The sequence below is a fragment of the Octopus bimaculoides genome, chromosome 4 (assembly GCF_001194135.2).
Source record: "Octopus bimaculoides isolate UCB-OBI-ISO-001 chromosome 4, ASM119413v2, whole genome shotgun sequence".
NCBI lineage: Eukaryota > Metazoa > Mollusca > Cephalopoda > Octopoda > Octopodidae > Octopus > Octopus bimaculoides.
In genome coordinates, this window is record NC_068984.1 from 85,984,589 (window position 1) to 86,000,479 (window position 15,891).

General features: G+C 36.6%; 2 protein-coding genes across 2 annotated transcripts in view; one reads left to right on the plus strand and one right to left on the minus strand.

Moving 5' to 3' along the window:
• Positions 1-2,234, plus strand: part of LOC106875523 (F-box only protein 9) — a 34,221-nt gene extending 31,987 nt beyond the window's left edge. The window contains exon 14 of the mRNA XM_014923717.2: positions 684-2,234. Coding sequence (XP_014779203.1) covers positions 684-798 — 115 coding nt within the window. The 3' untranslated portion in view covers positions 799-2,234. The remainder of the gene's footprint in view (positions 1-683) is intronic.
• Positions 2,235-11,767: 9,533 nt separating this feature from the next.
• The window catches only part of LOC106875524 (uncharacterized), a 20,988-nt gene continuing 16,864 nt past the window's right edge, over positions 11,768-15,891 (minus strand). Inside the window, exon 3 of the mRNA XM_014923718.2 lies at positions 11,768-14,861. Within this exon, the coding sequence (XP_014779204.1) occupies positions 12,483-14,861 (2,379 nt within the window). The 3' untranslated portion in view covers positions 11,768-12,482. The remainder of the gene's footprint in view (positions 14,862-15,891) is intronic.

The following is a 15,891-nucleotide window of genomic DNA, read 5'->3' on the forward strand; positions in this document are numbered from 1 at the left end:
ACATTTGGTGGTGGTGATTTGAACATTTCTCCAATGATTTTTGCTATTGATAGTTCTCATGTATATTAGTAGAACACCACTGAGACTAAGTATTTCAGGGCCATTTTTTTGAGTGATGGGAAGCCGGAGGCTAGATCAGATGCTAGAATTGCAGTTGCTGGTACAGAAATGTGCCAGTTTTAGCATTCAGTCCTAAAGGAGAGGTTGGTAAGAAAATTTCAATTTGGTTTTCTTGCCTTTCCTCACTTCTGGTCATGAATGTTGGGTAATGACTAAAAGAGTATGATCACAAATACAAGTGGACAAAACGGGATTCCTCTGGAGGATCTCTAGAAGAAATTTACTCAAATGTATGTGTAGCTCAGAGATCAAGGAGTCTCCCCAGGTCAAGCCACTTGTTCTCCAGATTGAGAGGTTACATCTCTGATACAATGGCCTTGTGATTAAATTGTCTCAGAAAAGAAATCCAGTGAGTAGACCAAGAATGAGATGGCTAGATAATGTCCATAGTCTCAATTGGTCATGCTTGGGAATCCATCTAGAAAGTCTAATGACACTTGCTTCTTATAGAGTCCTATAGAGGAAGTGCCTGAGGATTCTACCTCCAAAAACCCTCCCAGAGAAGATGGATGGATGGATATTTCTTGTATGATTTGCATTTTTTTTTCTCTTTTTTTTTCCAGATCCAGTAATAGAGAAACAGTTACAGATTTTGACCTTAATGAGCAGAATTACCCTCCGCTGTATTTCTCACGAGTGAAAAGCTACAGCACCTATGCCGTAAAACCTCTCCAGTGAGGGATATATTGTTTGCTCATTTGCCCTTGAAGGTTAATCTGAGAATGTTCTGTGCAAAGCTGGTGGCATTGGACTCTGAATGATTTCATTTGTAGAACTGCTTTTTTTTTTTGTTTTGTATTTTTAAAAATTTATTTATATTATCTCTATTTTCATTCTTTTTGTTTTTGTTTTTGCTAATATTTCATCAGAAACCATCCCTAATTAGGTTGGCTTTGTACTAATATTTTGTTAAGTATTTTTTCTAACTTCTTTAAAAATATTAATTTTTCTGCTTTTTAATTTTGATCTCAATATTCATTGAACCCATTCAATGTAGCAAAGTTTCTGCAAATATTTCAGTTCTAACAGCATTTCGTTTGGTCTTCCTTTAGCGGAGAGATTACTTTCGAGTTAGTTGGGATTTTTGTTGTTTCAATTGTGTGTTTGATTCTCTCTTATTTTTTTTTTCTTCATATTTTTCTTTTCTTTTATAATTTTGTTGTTTTTTTATCTTAATTTTTATCAGTATATTGATTATATTTTGGGGGGCATTTACATTTCAAATTTTAGTGTGAAATGATGAAACTATTAAATAAGAGAATTTAAACGTCCTAAAATGATGATGACCTTTCTGAAAACTTATTATCTCAGGATTTATTAGTTGAGATTTTATTCTAAAATGCTTTACTATATTAATCTAGTAGAGCTAATTCATTATTATTATTATTATTGTTATTAATTGCTTGTCATAATCTCCTTGCAAAAGGCGTGAATGTCTCAATTTTCCTTGAAACAATTGTACCTTAAAAATCTGAAGCTTTATGCCTAAGTAAATAAAAACCCTCCTCATCATCATCATAATTATTATTATTATTGTGGCTAGTGTTGTGACATTGTGGCACGTTCTTGGCAACCAAATCAACAGATTTGGTTTCAATTCCTTATTGGAACTGCTTCACATAGCTAATGCCCATTAAGAAAGACATGCGTGCATATGTGTGTGTATGTATGTATATATATAAATTTATATTCCGGGCAAGTAAGTACACAGGCTTAGCCACATACTGAAAGAAGATGCCAAATGGCTCTAAACTACCTTGAAATCACAATAAACATATGCTGAACTTGGGGAAATAAATTAAAAAGATTCATGAAAAGGTTCAATTACATATCAATTGATTTCAGGATTATGAGAAATATATCTATAGCTATATATATATATATATATATACACACACACACACAAATATATGCACACACATACATGTCTTTCTCGATAAATTTGTGACATCATGCCTAAGTAAGAAATTCTCATCATCACCATTATTTTTGACACAGTAATTGTTGTTGTCATTTATTATTATTATTAGGTTATTATCATCATCATCACTATTCTCTATGTAAATCTGGAGTGAAAAATTGTGCTCAGCATAAATATATCAGTAAAACCACAATTGATATTTTTCTTTCTTTCAATTCTTCTTTCCCTGTTTTTCTATTTCAGATGTCAGTACATCACTACCTATCTGACCTAAACTCTTGGGTTAGTGATACTGTCTGTTATTAACCAGCTGTGCCACCAGATATATCTGGTGGATTACTTACGTGATATGTCAGCTGTGTAGACAGATGTGTGTGGTGGATCAGCAATACATTTAGGTGTCTGTAGTGGATCAGCTGGTACAGACAGTATACGTGATAGATTATCTGATGGATCATCTGTACAGACAGTGTATGTGATAAATTAACTGCGCAGGCAAGCATCAGTGACTGTATAGAGGGATGTTTATGGTCAGTCAGATATCTGTAATAGATGAATTGTGTATACTGATGTCTATGATGAATTAGCTGCACAAGAGAGCCACCCTCTACAGAGCTTTTAATGTTGGAATGCTATTTAAGTTGGTTTTGATTGAGTAGACATGTAATCAAAAATATACCAACCATGACCACACTGTCATTACTTTAGGCAGAATGTATCTAAGACTACAGCTGATCATATATATATGTGTATGTATATAGTAAGTGAGAGCAGATAAGCTCCGTATAGATAACACAGTAATGCTCCATGCAAATATGTCTCAAACCTAACTGTGTTTATTTACTATCTTTCCCCACTTCTCATATATATGTATATTATATATACATCCACACACACACACACAAATAGATAGAGGGACAGACGGCTGTGGAATAGTAAGATTTGAGGGATATTTAACTGAAATTTCTAGCAGGGCCAATCATTGTGTAGAGTCTCTTTCATTGACTCAGGAGCTGGAGTCTTTACTTTGGAATCAGTAGTGATAAATAGAATGAGAGAATCACCACTTTTTTTGTTAATCTTTTATCAAAGACTCAGTAGGATTTCTTTCCAGCAGGGTGAACTGAGAATTGTGGATTTAAAATATTCCACCTGTGTATGCATGCATATGTGTGGTTTGACTTTTCAGATCCAGTAAGTTATTGAAAGAAGTAACTCTGACTATCTTTTAAGTTAAGGAATGGAAGCTATCACCTGATCTAAATATAGCTATCCATCAAGTGGAGTCTTTGCATTAATTCTTTTAAAGTGGCTCAAGCTATAACCAAAAGACTTTTAACAGAGGTAGATTTTAGTTGAAACTGCTTAATTTCCCCACATGATAATGCATTCCTTCTCTTATTTCCTTATTGCCCACAGGGGGATAAACATAGAGGGGACAAACAAGGACAGACAAAGGGATTAAGCCGATTACATCGACCCCAGTGCGTAACTGGTACTTAATTTATCGATCCCGAAAGGATGAAAGGCAAAGTCGACCTCGGCGGAATTTGAACTCAGAACGTAACAGCAGATGAAATACCGCTAAGCATTTCGCCCAGCATGCTAACGTTTCTGCCAGTTCACCACCTTTTGCATTCCTTCTCTTACTACACCATTTCTCAGATTGTTACATCTGTCCTCTGATCATATATTCCACTGAGATAATCTATGTCCATAAAGATAACAATAATCAAACAGTCAGAATTGTCATCCGTTTATGGCTTAATGGTTTAGTCACACTTTTCTCCTATCATTTCTCAGGTGAATACAACCTGTCATTAGCTTTGAGGAGAGAAGCTAGTGATCCTTGATCAATCTATAATAAAAGACAAAGCAAGTCAGTTCAATCCTCATTCCAAGCTACTGAAACCCTGCAGGTTAACTACAGCCTTATTCTGGCAAACTAAGGAGGGAGCCTCTACATGGTTGCTTGATCTACTACAAATCACAGTCACACCTCATATGAAAAAAAAATTTTTTTCTTTTCTTTTTTTTTTTCTTCTTTTGCTAAGTTTTTAATGGCCTGATATGAAGAAATGGCCTTTGTAAATCCTCTTGAACCAGTGGCATCAATGTAGTTAGTGCTCCTCTTAAATAAGTTATAACTGATCATCAATTTAAAGCCAAATAAGCAACTTGGGCTATGATAGCTTTTAATTAGCAGAAATTGTGTCAGGCAATCATTAGTTTACCTGTGTTGTCTTGATGGAGACAAATTTAGTCAATGTTGTGACAATCTACATATACCATTTGACAGTGAAGTAATTGGGTCCAGTGTAATGTACCCAGGACGTTGATAATAAAATACCAATGGTACCCAAGATGATTGTAGGTATCAAACTGTTGTAACCTTCTGTCATCAGAGCTACATAGAGTATATAACACACTTCCACTTATTCTGCTGATTTGGGGCTTTACTGTAACCCTGGCATAGAGTACTAGAAATGTTAGCACTTACCTATAATGTTACTTTAATTCTCCATAGGGATTGTCCATATCACAGATTGACTCCAAAGAGTATCCTGTACTGTACTCAAAAGTTTGTAGCTTCCAAAAAACATAAGCAGAGAGCTGATGTTCTGGAAACAGAAGACTGAGCATAATAATTAGTACCAAACCTGAGGAGCTGTTCACCAGATGAGTGGAGAGATAATTGAGACAAGAGCCCCTTAGTGGAGATGACACATGACCAGTAAGATCTAGAAGCAGAAGCTACTGTAGTGATGGTCGAAGTAAAGAAGACAATGCATTTGCAAGACAAAAATTGTTGGAGAGCAAATTCATGTTATACAGTTTGGTGACCTTTTATTGCATTGATAATGCAGTTTCAAATGTTTCTATGTGCTGTACTCCATCATGGGTCTTGCCTGTGCTGATAGAGAATTATAATTTTGGGCTGAAATATTCTGGAAGGAGTTCAATGCTCTGTTTAGTTGTGCAGTACTACTGGCAGGATACTCATTGAAAACTCTTCTGTAGTTGCTTTATTAAAGGCTAAGTTGACCATAGCAAGATTTGAACTCAAAATATAAAGAGTGAAGTAGGCAAATCTTGCCATGGTCAACTTAGCCTTTCATCCTGCTATGTCAGTAAATTAAAGTATCATTCAAGTAGTAAAATTCAATTTATATTCCTACAAAGCTTCCAAGAATTATAATTCAAGACATCAACACCTCTCTCTTCAAGATTCTTATCTACATGTTTTGGAATAAATGGCAACCTACTCCCTTAAAACTTCCTTCAAAATAACCAACGATGTCTATTTATAAGCAATTAATAGTTGAAACAATGAAGGAGTCTACCTTGCCATTCAGCCTGTCAAATACCCTCAAATCCCAGCATTCTACCTTAACCCCTTCACTGTAGAAATCTGTCTTGTCCACTTGAAATTTCATTACTCTTAACTGGAAAGCAGTTTTATACACCAATCTGGCAGGCATGTCATATTTGGAACTTTTTTTTTTTGCAGATAAATTAACATCATTACTGGAATAACCATGAAGTTTAATTTTTGAAGTTAAAGGGTTAAAAAATAAAGGGTACATTGGATATACTTAAAAAAAAAAGATAGCTGGAAAGTTCATGGATGGAACATCTTCAATCATAGATCTGCTTGATCAGGGTTGACCAGAGACTAAATAAAAATGAGCTAAGAGACTTTTATGCAGTCACCCAACCTTTAGAAAGAGCAACCAAATCTTATTCAAATCACATTTACCATCTTACAAATTTAAGGATACATTGGATAATCCAGGAATTGTTATAATTCTAAAAAAAAAAATTACTGTACAGTTGGAACCTCTTTTTGATAAAGGCTGACCTGATGCTAAACTAAAATGAGCCAATAATGAAGTCTTTATGCAGTCATTTGAGCTTCAGAAATAGCAGCCAAATCACACATCTTTATAAAAGAGGAAGAAAACTGGATAATGTGATAAATACACTATTACATTATCTGTGTGAGAAGTAAATGTGATTACCTTTGATCATATAGGTATGCCTTTTACAGAGTCAACTTTTTTGCAAGCCATTTGGGCCAAACCTCTCTTTTAAGGATAATTTCCAACCTTCCGTAAGTTGCAGAGGCCCTCGAAAAAAGGGTCATATCTAGTGCTTTTCCTTCTCTGATTAAATCATTAAAAAAATATGTCATCAGCATTAGTGAGAACTGATGCAGGAGCTACAGACTTCCCGCATAGAGGGAAACTTGGAATTCTTGAGGGACAGCTTGCTGAGTGCCACAAACCAAATCTGTGGATGGTATAAAAGTCCCATCCAGACCTAGGGTAATTTGGTGGTAGTATGATGCAGTAGACAGGGCCATTAGAGCTAAGAAACAAGGCTGGAAGAACGGGGGTAGCAGGGAACTATATCTAACCAAGGGAGAAGCAGAAAAGAAGTTTGCATAGGTTCAGCAACATGATGACCAAAGAACTGAAGGGTTTCAGATTGCAAGACAGTGTGAGAGAGAAACTTGTCATAGGAGAGACGTGTCTGTATGGATGATGGTGCACTTGCTTTTTGAATGAGAGGAGGAGAGTCTGCCAAATGTTGACCTAATTGAGGGATCCACTACCCGAATTGACAGTTCCGTAGTAGATAAAGCATCTAAGGATATGAAGACAGGAAAAGCCCCAAGACTCGTCAAGAATCACTGCTGAAATGCTTAAAATATATGGTGGTGTGGGTTATGGCCTAGTCTCCTGTATTGTAAATCAGGTGGTTCACAAAGGAGTCATACCCAATGACTGGTGTAGTGGCACCATAGTCAACTGCCACAAAGGTGAAGGTAATGTCTTAGAAATAATTACAGAGGTATCAAATTGCTGGATCAGGTGATAAAAGTTACAGAGAGAGTCATAGCCCAGCTAATTAGGGAAAAAGCTTAGATGAGATGCAGTTTGGTTTTGTGTCAGGTAAAAGCACCACTGATGCTATATTTTTGATAAGGCAGCTGCAGAAGAAATACATAGCCAAAGATAAACCTCTGTACTTGGCCTTTGTTGACTTGTTTATTATTTATATTAGGTCCACTATGAAATTTTTACTTACTCCTTTTCTGTCATCAAGCAATAGGGCCCTGTCTTTTCGCCTACTTACTTAAATTTGAGTCTTTACTAAGGTGGAGGCAATGAAGAATGCTCCACTAAGTAAGTAATGTTCATTGTTCATGAATGATAGAAAACAAGAACTGAGAGAAAACTGATTATATAGGATGTTTTGGCAAAATGACAATCTCCATAAAAGGAATAGAAAAAAAAAATGACCATCCAGAAGTATAACAGTATCTGTTTCAACACACAATTTCACATCAGAAATCTTGCAAAACAAATTCATAAACGAATAGAAAACAATATCTCATCCAAAATTAAAAGTACTAGATTATGACTGGGAGATAACAGTAACTATGCGCTGCTTCCACCATGGCCTCACAATAGCTATGGAACCTGGTGCATGCATCCCTCACTGAGTCCCTAGGAACATCTTCAAACACCTCCTTGATCTTGTCCTTGGTGTTGCAGGCAGAGTGGTTGGTGTTTTTCTCAACTGCATGCCCCACACAGTAATCCATGGGATTGCAATTGGGGGAATCAGGAGGCCAGAAAGTGGGGCTGGTGAAGTCATAGAAATTCTCTGATAATCACTACTGATGCTTTCCAGAGTACAGCAGGGAGCTTAATCCTGCTGCCACACATATGGTCTTCCAGCTAGGGTTTGACTACAATCTCCAGTAGCTTCATATAGTTGTCTGAACTGAGCCTAAGGCCCTGATCAAAGATGTGGGGCGGCATGACGTCACCCTCACTAGAGACACACCCAAAAACCATTGCAGTTTGAAGGGGACTTGGTTTTCAGAATGTCCATGTCATATCTTACAGCCTTTGCAGAGCACTGAGCAGCCATCATGATGGCATTTTGATACCTAGCATAAATCATCATGATATAAATCAGTGCTCCACAACTTTTTTTTCACTTGTGGTATACTTCAAAATTCAGCAGCACAACTGAACTAAAAACATAACTAAAAGTATAGGGAAAAAAATTATGTTCAGGTTACTCTGCAACATACCAAGCATCACCTCATGACATTCAAGTGTGTCATGGCATACTGGTTGCAGAGCAGATATAGATCACACTTTTCCAATATTCAGACAGCTTCCACTCCTCCACATCAGCTACCTTTTTCTCAACCACAACTTTTATCTTTAGGCTCTCCAATGCTGTTGATTGTTCATCAATACATCAAGCTTTGCCTGAAAAAAGGAGACATAAAAATCAAACTTAGCCCAAACATCCTGTGCTTGATGGATGTTAAAACTGTATTATTTGGGAAGTACCTTGAACTGACAAGGCCTATACTTGTTGATGGATGTTAGCCCTTCAATTAAGACTGAGTGTGGTGTGTGAGAGAACCTTATGTGGGTGAAGTGTGTGCCATGCCTGCTAATACTAAGAAAACTATGGACTCAACCATCACATGGAAAACATTACAATGCAAACAACAACCAAAAATAAACAGTGTACCTCTCCAAATGTAGACACAGCCAGACATCATCAAGATATTACTGTAGATCCATTTCTAAGTGGTAGTAGGATATAAATGAAGACAGGAATTCAAGCTGTAGAAGTGGTATTATCATTATCCTTTTAATGCATGGATCAAATGAAATTCGTTGAGGCACGTTTTCCATGGCAGAATGCCCTTCCTATTGGCAACTTCACTTGTTTCAAAGCAAGGTAATATTTCCTCATGGCTGAGCATATTTTTCATGAAAGATTGAAAATGCTAGTATGATGGTGACACTTATGTACTACTATACACTTGTGTACAATATGAAGACATAAAAACACATATCTATACACATGCAAATACAGATACTTATACATACAGCAAGCTTCTTTCACTTTCTGTCTACCATATCAATACACAAGGCTTTAGTTAGCCAGGTGTTATAGTAAAAGATACCTACCCAAGATGCCACATAATGGGACTGAACCTAAAAACATATGGTTGGGAAGCAAACTTCTAAACTCCACAGCCACATCCAATCATATAGTTGAAGAATATGATATCGGGGTTTGAGTCAAATAGATACTTCAAGCAGAGTTTAGTAGGTGAACACTTTCACTCTCAGTCAATGAGAAAGCCTCTTTACAGTCAATCAACCTGCAAGAAGCCAAACTCTCCATCAAATTGCACCCTTATTGTTTTACAAAGGAAGGACCCTTTGATGATAGGTTAACTTGATCGGGGCTAAATAAAACTTCAATCCTTTACACCACTGAGTCATTACCACCTTGCCTTTGAGCATCTTTCATCTTCAGACGAAACTATAAATTGTGAGTGTATTACATATAGCCAAGGTATTACATATGGTGAAGGTCAGTGGTTAGTGTTGAGCTCACAATCATGAGGTAGTGAGTTTGATTCCCAGGCCGAGCTACGTGCTGTGTTTTTGAGGAAGACACTTTATTTCACGTTGCTCCAGTTCACTCAGCTGTAGAAATGAGTTGCCACATCATTGGAGCGAAGATGGATTGGCATTTACCTTTCCCTTGGATAACATTGGTGACATGGAGAGGGGAGGCTGGTATGTATGGATGACTGCTAGTCTTCCATAAATAACTTTGCCTAGACTTGTGCTTTGGAGGGTAACTTTCTAGGTGTGATCCCATGGTCATTCATGACTGAAGGGGGTCTTTTACATCATTACTGTTATTCCATGTTGGCAAAAACATTAGCAAGTCAGACAAAATACTTAGTGACATTTCTTCAGGGTTATTATGTTCTTAGTTCAAATTTAGCCAAGGTAGACATCCGTTTGGAGTCAATGTAATCAACTTACCGCTCCCATAAAAACTGTTGGCCTTGTACCACAATTTGAAACCATTATTGTTGTTGCATTAATAATCGCATTAAGAGAATTTGTAAAAAAAAAACAAAATCAGACAGTATGCTAAGAATAACAGAAGGCACAAAATACAAAGACAAATATTCGTTTTTAAGAACGAGATGGAGAAATCATTGGAGCACGCTGCAACTATTTCTAGCAGGGTGAGCAATTATACAGATATTTCTCTGTTGGCATATTTTAAAACTGTTTCTTCTCTCTGGCTCTTCTATTATCACAAGAACAATGGCTTCTGTTTCTCTGAGCGAATTTAGCTGCATATACAGTAGGATTTCACATATGCAACATCGGTTGTTGTAAAACTCCGATCAACTGGAATTATCAAAACAGTTACTAAATATAAATTCTCTCTAGGAATGTTTGAAATCTAAAATATAAAGAAAACTTTAACAAAGTCAGTTGATTTGCAAGTTTTGGACACTATACAAATTGAAGTGTATACCCCATTTCACTTTGGGTCCACCCAACATATTAATCTTTCTTCCTCTTGTTAATTCTACTGTATTTTCTGGCATATAAGTTGATGTAGTATGTAGTGTAAACATGTAATATTACCATTCAAACATCGTCACTATCTTTCCAAATCCTGATGCATTTCACATGGAAGTTTTGGTCATCCAAAGTTGTCTTGGTTTATAAGTTGACCTACCTTTTTTGACAGTAAATTTTGGTCTGAAAATTTGAACTTGTATGCCAGAAAATATGGTAGTAGGGAAAAACTTCTAGGGGTGTTTAAAATCTAAAATACAAGGAAGAGAACTCAGTTGATTGAAAAGTTTGGACATGATAGACAATTCAAATTGGAGTGGATACTCCATTTCTCTTTGGGCTCACCCAAAATATCAGTTTTCCTTCCTCTTGTTAATTCTAACTGCATCTCATCTCTCATATCTTACGCTAAACCTTTTGCACAGTATTCCTTCCCTGAACAGCATTCTTCTACAATCCCATCCCTTGCCTTTATCAATCTATAGAAATTCTAGTTAAACACCAACTACATTATCACATCAGTATCAGAATGTCTGAAAAGGAGGATGCCCTCCTACTACTGAAATAATTCAAACAAAAATAACTGATATTCAATGTTGCTGTTTAACTTTAGTTTACCCCTGATTGGTGGAGACGCAATGGCCCAGTGGTTAGGGCAGCGGACTCGCGGTTTCGATTCCCAGACTGGGCGTTGTGAGTGTTTATTGAGCGAAAACACCTAAAAGCTCCACAAGGCTCCGGCAGGGGATGGTGGCGAACCCTGCTGTACTCTTTCACCACAACTTTCTCTCACTCTTACTTCCTGTTTCTGTTGTTCCTGTAATTCAAAGGGTTGGCCTTGTCACACTGTGTCACGCTGAATATCCCCGAGAACTACGTTAAGGGTACACGTGTCTGTGGAGTGCTCAGCCACTTGCAGGTTAATTTCACGAGCAGGCTGTTCCGTTGATTGGATCAACTGGAACCCTCATCGTTGTAACCGACGGAGTGCAAGCAACAACAACCCCTGATTGAATAAACTTACAATCAAATGTATCCCAACTATGACCATTCGGTTCTTTATTCTGACATTATATTTTTAACCTTGCATGTTGACCAAAAGAGATGGATTTATACTAGCACAGAAAAGTGGACATCAAACCAATGATTGATGGTTATAACCAATAAGTGCTCATCTTAAAAAAGTAGAATAATATGGAGGATATTTGGCAGCTATTTCTAGCAGTGTGAACAATTATACAGATATTTCTCTGTTGGCATATTTTAAAATGGAGAATAGCACTTTGTTCAAATATTTTCATGATTTTATTTCAATTTGAAACAGTGTATAAGATTTTTCCAGCTCAAAGCAAAATGAAAGAAACTTGCAGATGTCTGAAGGTAATATGTAAAACTTTGATTATAGACTTTCTCTAATAGAACTAAACATACGTTTTTAATTAATGGTCTTCTAATTGTTAAAAAAATACAGGAGATACATCAATTCTAGGTGAAATCTTTTTATGGAATCAAGCAGACCTAACAAGCCATATTGCAAATTGATTTTAGAAAGAACCAAAAATGGGTCATTATATACATATACATGCACTCACATATATATACACATACACACATATACATACATACTTCCATTTATCCATTTACTAGTTTCAGTCATTCACCTGTAGTCTCGCTGGGGCACCAAATACACACACATTCACATATATATTTGTGCATGTATTACACACATACTCACTCTTGTGCGCATGCACACACACATACACCAACACATGTATATAAACATACAAACGTTTGTTGAAATAACTGTACACATGATAAACAATGTGATGTATGTTATATATTGAAGGATGAATATCTGTTTTTAATGTTTTATACTGTAACAATTTTATCATTGAGTGAAATGTTTCTATATCCCCAACCCCCACACCATTTTTTTTTTGTCAAACACAGCCTTACTTTTTATTCTAATAGAACTCTGAGTAATTACAACATGAGTTTTATGATGTCTTTTGAATTTTCATGCGTTTCAAACTTTTAGGTCTTCCACGCGGTCGTTTCTTTAAATTTGTAGGGTATTTTAGAGGGTATGGTTTAGATTTTATTGTGTTTATTGATGTTTCTGATAGAAAACCATCTGTACATACTCCTGAAACATCATCAGTAGTCACATTAATTTTCACTGGTAAATGTTCTGTTTCTGTACGCAATCTGTTTGACTCAGATAATTTTCTGTCAATGTTCTGTTCCCTGTTACTATTTTGTTTTGGCTCAATATCACTGGTTCCATCAGAATCAACAGTTATATCTATGTAATTATTATTGAATTCAGTAGACTGAAAATAATTCTTTTCTTCAAGATAATTGTTGTTATGTTTGTAGAATTTGTTGTAAGACCAGATCTCACCCATAGTTGAGATATCATCAACTTCATTGTAATCTTTTGCTTTGAAAACGGGAGTTTTGTGACCAAACGTTCTTGGAAGATTTTTAGAAGTGTTCATCTCAAACAAGCTTTTCGAATCTGAAGCTGTTGTAACATCATTAGGTGTAGAAGAAAACCCAGAAACAGGGTAATCTGATTCTATAAGATTTTTAGAAAGTTCAGCAATTGATTTTTCTGTGTCCCAGGCTGAGTATGAAGTATCTGGAAGAATTTCACCTGTAACAGAATCAGACTTTGTCAGAGCCATTTTAGAGAAAAGTTCTGCATTGAGCAAAATACTAGAATTATCAAGAATTTCAATGGGAGAAGTTTCGGAAACTTTGGGTGGCCAGTCTCCATCTTGGCAGTTTTTCCCAGAAGTTGCCTCTGACAGAATTTTAGGATCTATCTGTGAAATCTCACAAGTTTTTTCATACAGATCAGACCATTTGTCATTGAGAGATTCATCAACGTCTAAATATAAAGCATCATGAGACGAGAAAGAAGGACTGTTAAGACAGTTAGTGTTATTAATGACAGGTGAGTTACAAGTTGTTGATGACCCTATCGGGCTTGTTATTGAAGAGTCATCATTGTTTGTTGAAGATGACAAGCTGTTATAATTCAGCATAACATTTGGTTCAACATTCAGATAGCCATTCTGCAAAAAGTCAAGGTTATTCAACAATTTCTTTTCGCTGTGGATAACTAGTTCTTGTAGAAACATCAAAACAACATTAGAACTTAGATCAATGTTCAAGCCATGAGCAATGACACATTCCAAAAGTTGTTCAATAAAACCATCATCTAAGAACTTGTCCACAAATTTAGAACTCTCATTTGAACACCCTAAGTTCAGAGTTCTACGTATACACTTTGCATTTTCCTTCACTTTTTCAGTGTGTTGCAAATTCACATCAAACTCAGAGTCTTCTGCAAAGAGATTGACTCCAGCAAGTTTGCGATATTTCATCAACCAATGATTTTTCAGGATTTTCATTTTAGAAAGTCGTAATGTTAAGCATTCTATTTTCTTTTCTTTCTCAGTCAGTTTATTGAGAAAAGAGGTCATTTCTTTGTTTTTATTGTCAAGAAGTAACTGGAGCTCATCAACTTTTTGACGCAAATTTTGAGCCCAAGCACTTTCTTTGCAATATGAAGAAGATCTGCTTTGTGGAAGATCAGCTAAACTGGAAGTGTCTTTTCCAACATTATTAGAAGTTACTGAAATATCAGCTGAAATAGAATCGTTCATATGTTCCAGTTTGAAAGATCTTGGAGATTTGCTAGGAAGTGGTAACTGATAAGGTGTTTCAAGAAAAATGCTTAATTCTTCCCCTTCTAGTTGCTCTGCTTGTTCAAGAATTTGTGTCCACTGTCTTTTGATATCCATTGGTTTTAATAACACTTTGCTGTTCAGAATTCCAAAGAAATGCAGCCATTTGGGAACGACTTTAAACCAGCAAAGATGATAGGAATTTCGTAGGCGACATAATATTACTATGTGTTTATTAGCTAGAGTCATTTTAGAGCCAGGTCGGGGAACTAATGGACCAGTTATAAGCATGGATTTTGTGACTCCCCATTTCGTAAAATCCTCCCACTCTGCCTCAAGCTTAGCAGCATAAAGACTTGCGATTGGTTGGTAAATAGATTCCAAATTACCAAGTTTGCGAGCCCGTTCAACGTAGAGACGGATTGTTGCAGAAAATGCAGCAATCCGGTTTGGTAAGAAAGGCACGAGATCTGGAAACAGAAACTTGAGGATGACAACTAATGTCTCAGTAGTTTTCATAGGCTGGATCTTGATAAAATCCAGCAGTCTTCCATAAAGGACATAGGTCAGCTTGACATTAGAACATCGTGATAATGCAGACAATTTGATATTGCCTGCTAGAATGTCAGTCAATGACTCAGTAACACACTGTACAACTCTATCTGCTTTCTCGGATTCCTGCAATGTAAGAAACATAAATATTAATGAGCCATACAAGTCCAGCCTACAACTTAAATATATAATGTTTACATCTCATCACAGACACTGCATTATGTCCCATGGTCAAGATGCTTAATTTTCAAAATTGCTCAGTCTACTTAGCTATGGACAGAGGTTAGTGATAACTCACCACTAAGTAACTGCAGCATTATAAAAATGACAATTGTTTTTTTTAGTAACGTTAGCATAAATGTATTTAATGCAATGAACAGCAATAGATCTAATTAGAAAAACTCATGAGATAAGAAAGAGACAACATTAGCTCAATGACTAATATGATTTTAATTATTTCAGCAAGTACAGAAGACAACTCTGGAATTGTTTCAGGCCTATATGGCCTCTTCAGCAAAGCATCTACTTCACTATACTTGGTGAAATAGTGATGAAAGAATCATGAAGTAGATGTAGATTATTGTACATGTGAAAAATTTGTACTGAAATTCATTGCTGAAAGTGTTTATTAGACTGTAGTGTTGAGTTCAAGATTTCCTACAGGTATATCTTGAAGATGAGTATTACTAAACCTAACATACTTGCCCTAAGTACATGACATAGGCACAGGCATGGCTGTGTGGTAAGAAGCTTGCTTCCCAACCACATGGTTCTGGGTTCAGTCTTACTGTGTGGCACCTTAGGCCAATGTCTTCTGCTATAGCCACATGCTGACCAAAGCCTTTGAAAGAAGCCTATCGTGTGTGTGTGTGTATCATCATCATCATCATCATCATCGTTTAACGTCCGCTTTCCATGCTAGCATGGGTTGGACGATTTGACTGAGGACTGGTGAAACCGGATGGCAACACCAGGCTCCAATCTAATTTGGCAGAGTTTCTACAGCTGAATGCCCTTCCTAATGCCAACCACTCAGAGAGTGTAGTGGGTGCTTTTACGTGTCACCAGCACAAAGGCCAGTCAGGCGGTACTGGCAACAATCTCGCTCGAAAATCCTACGAAGGCCAGTCAGACAGTACTGGCAACGGTCACGCTC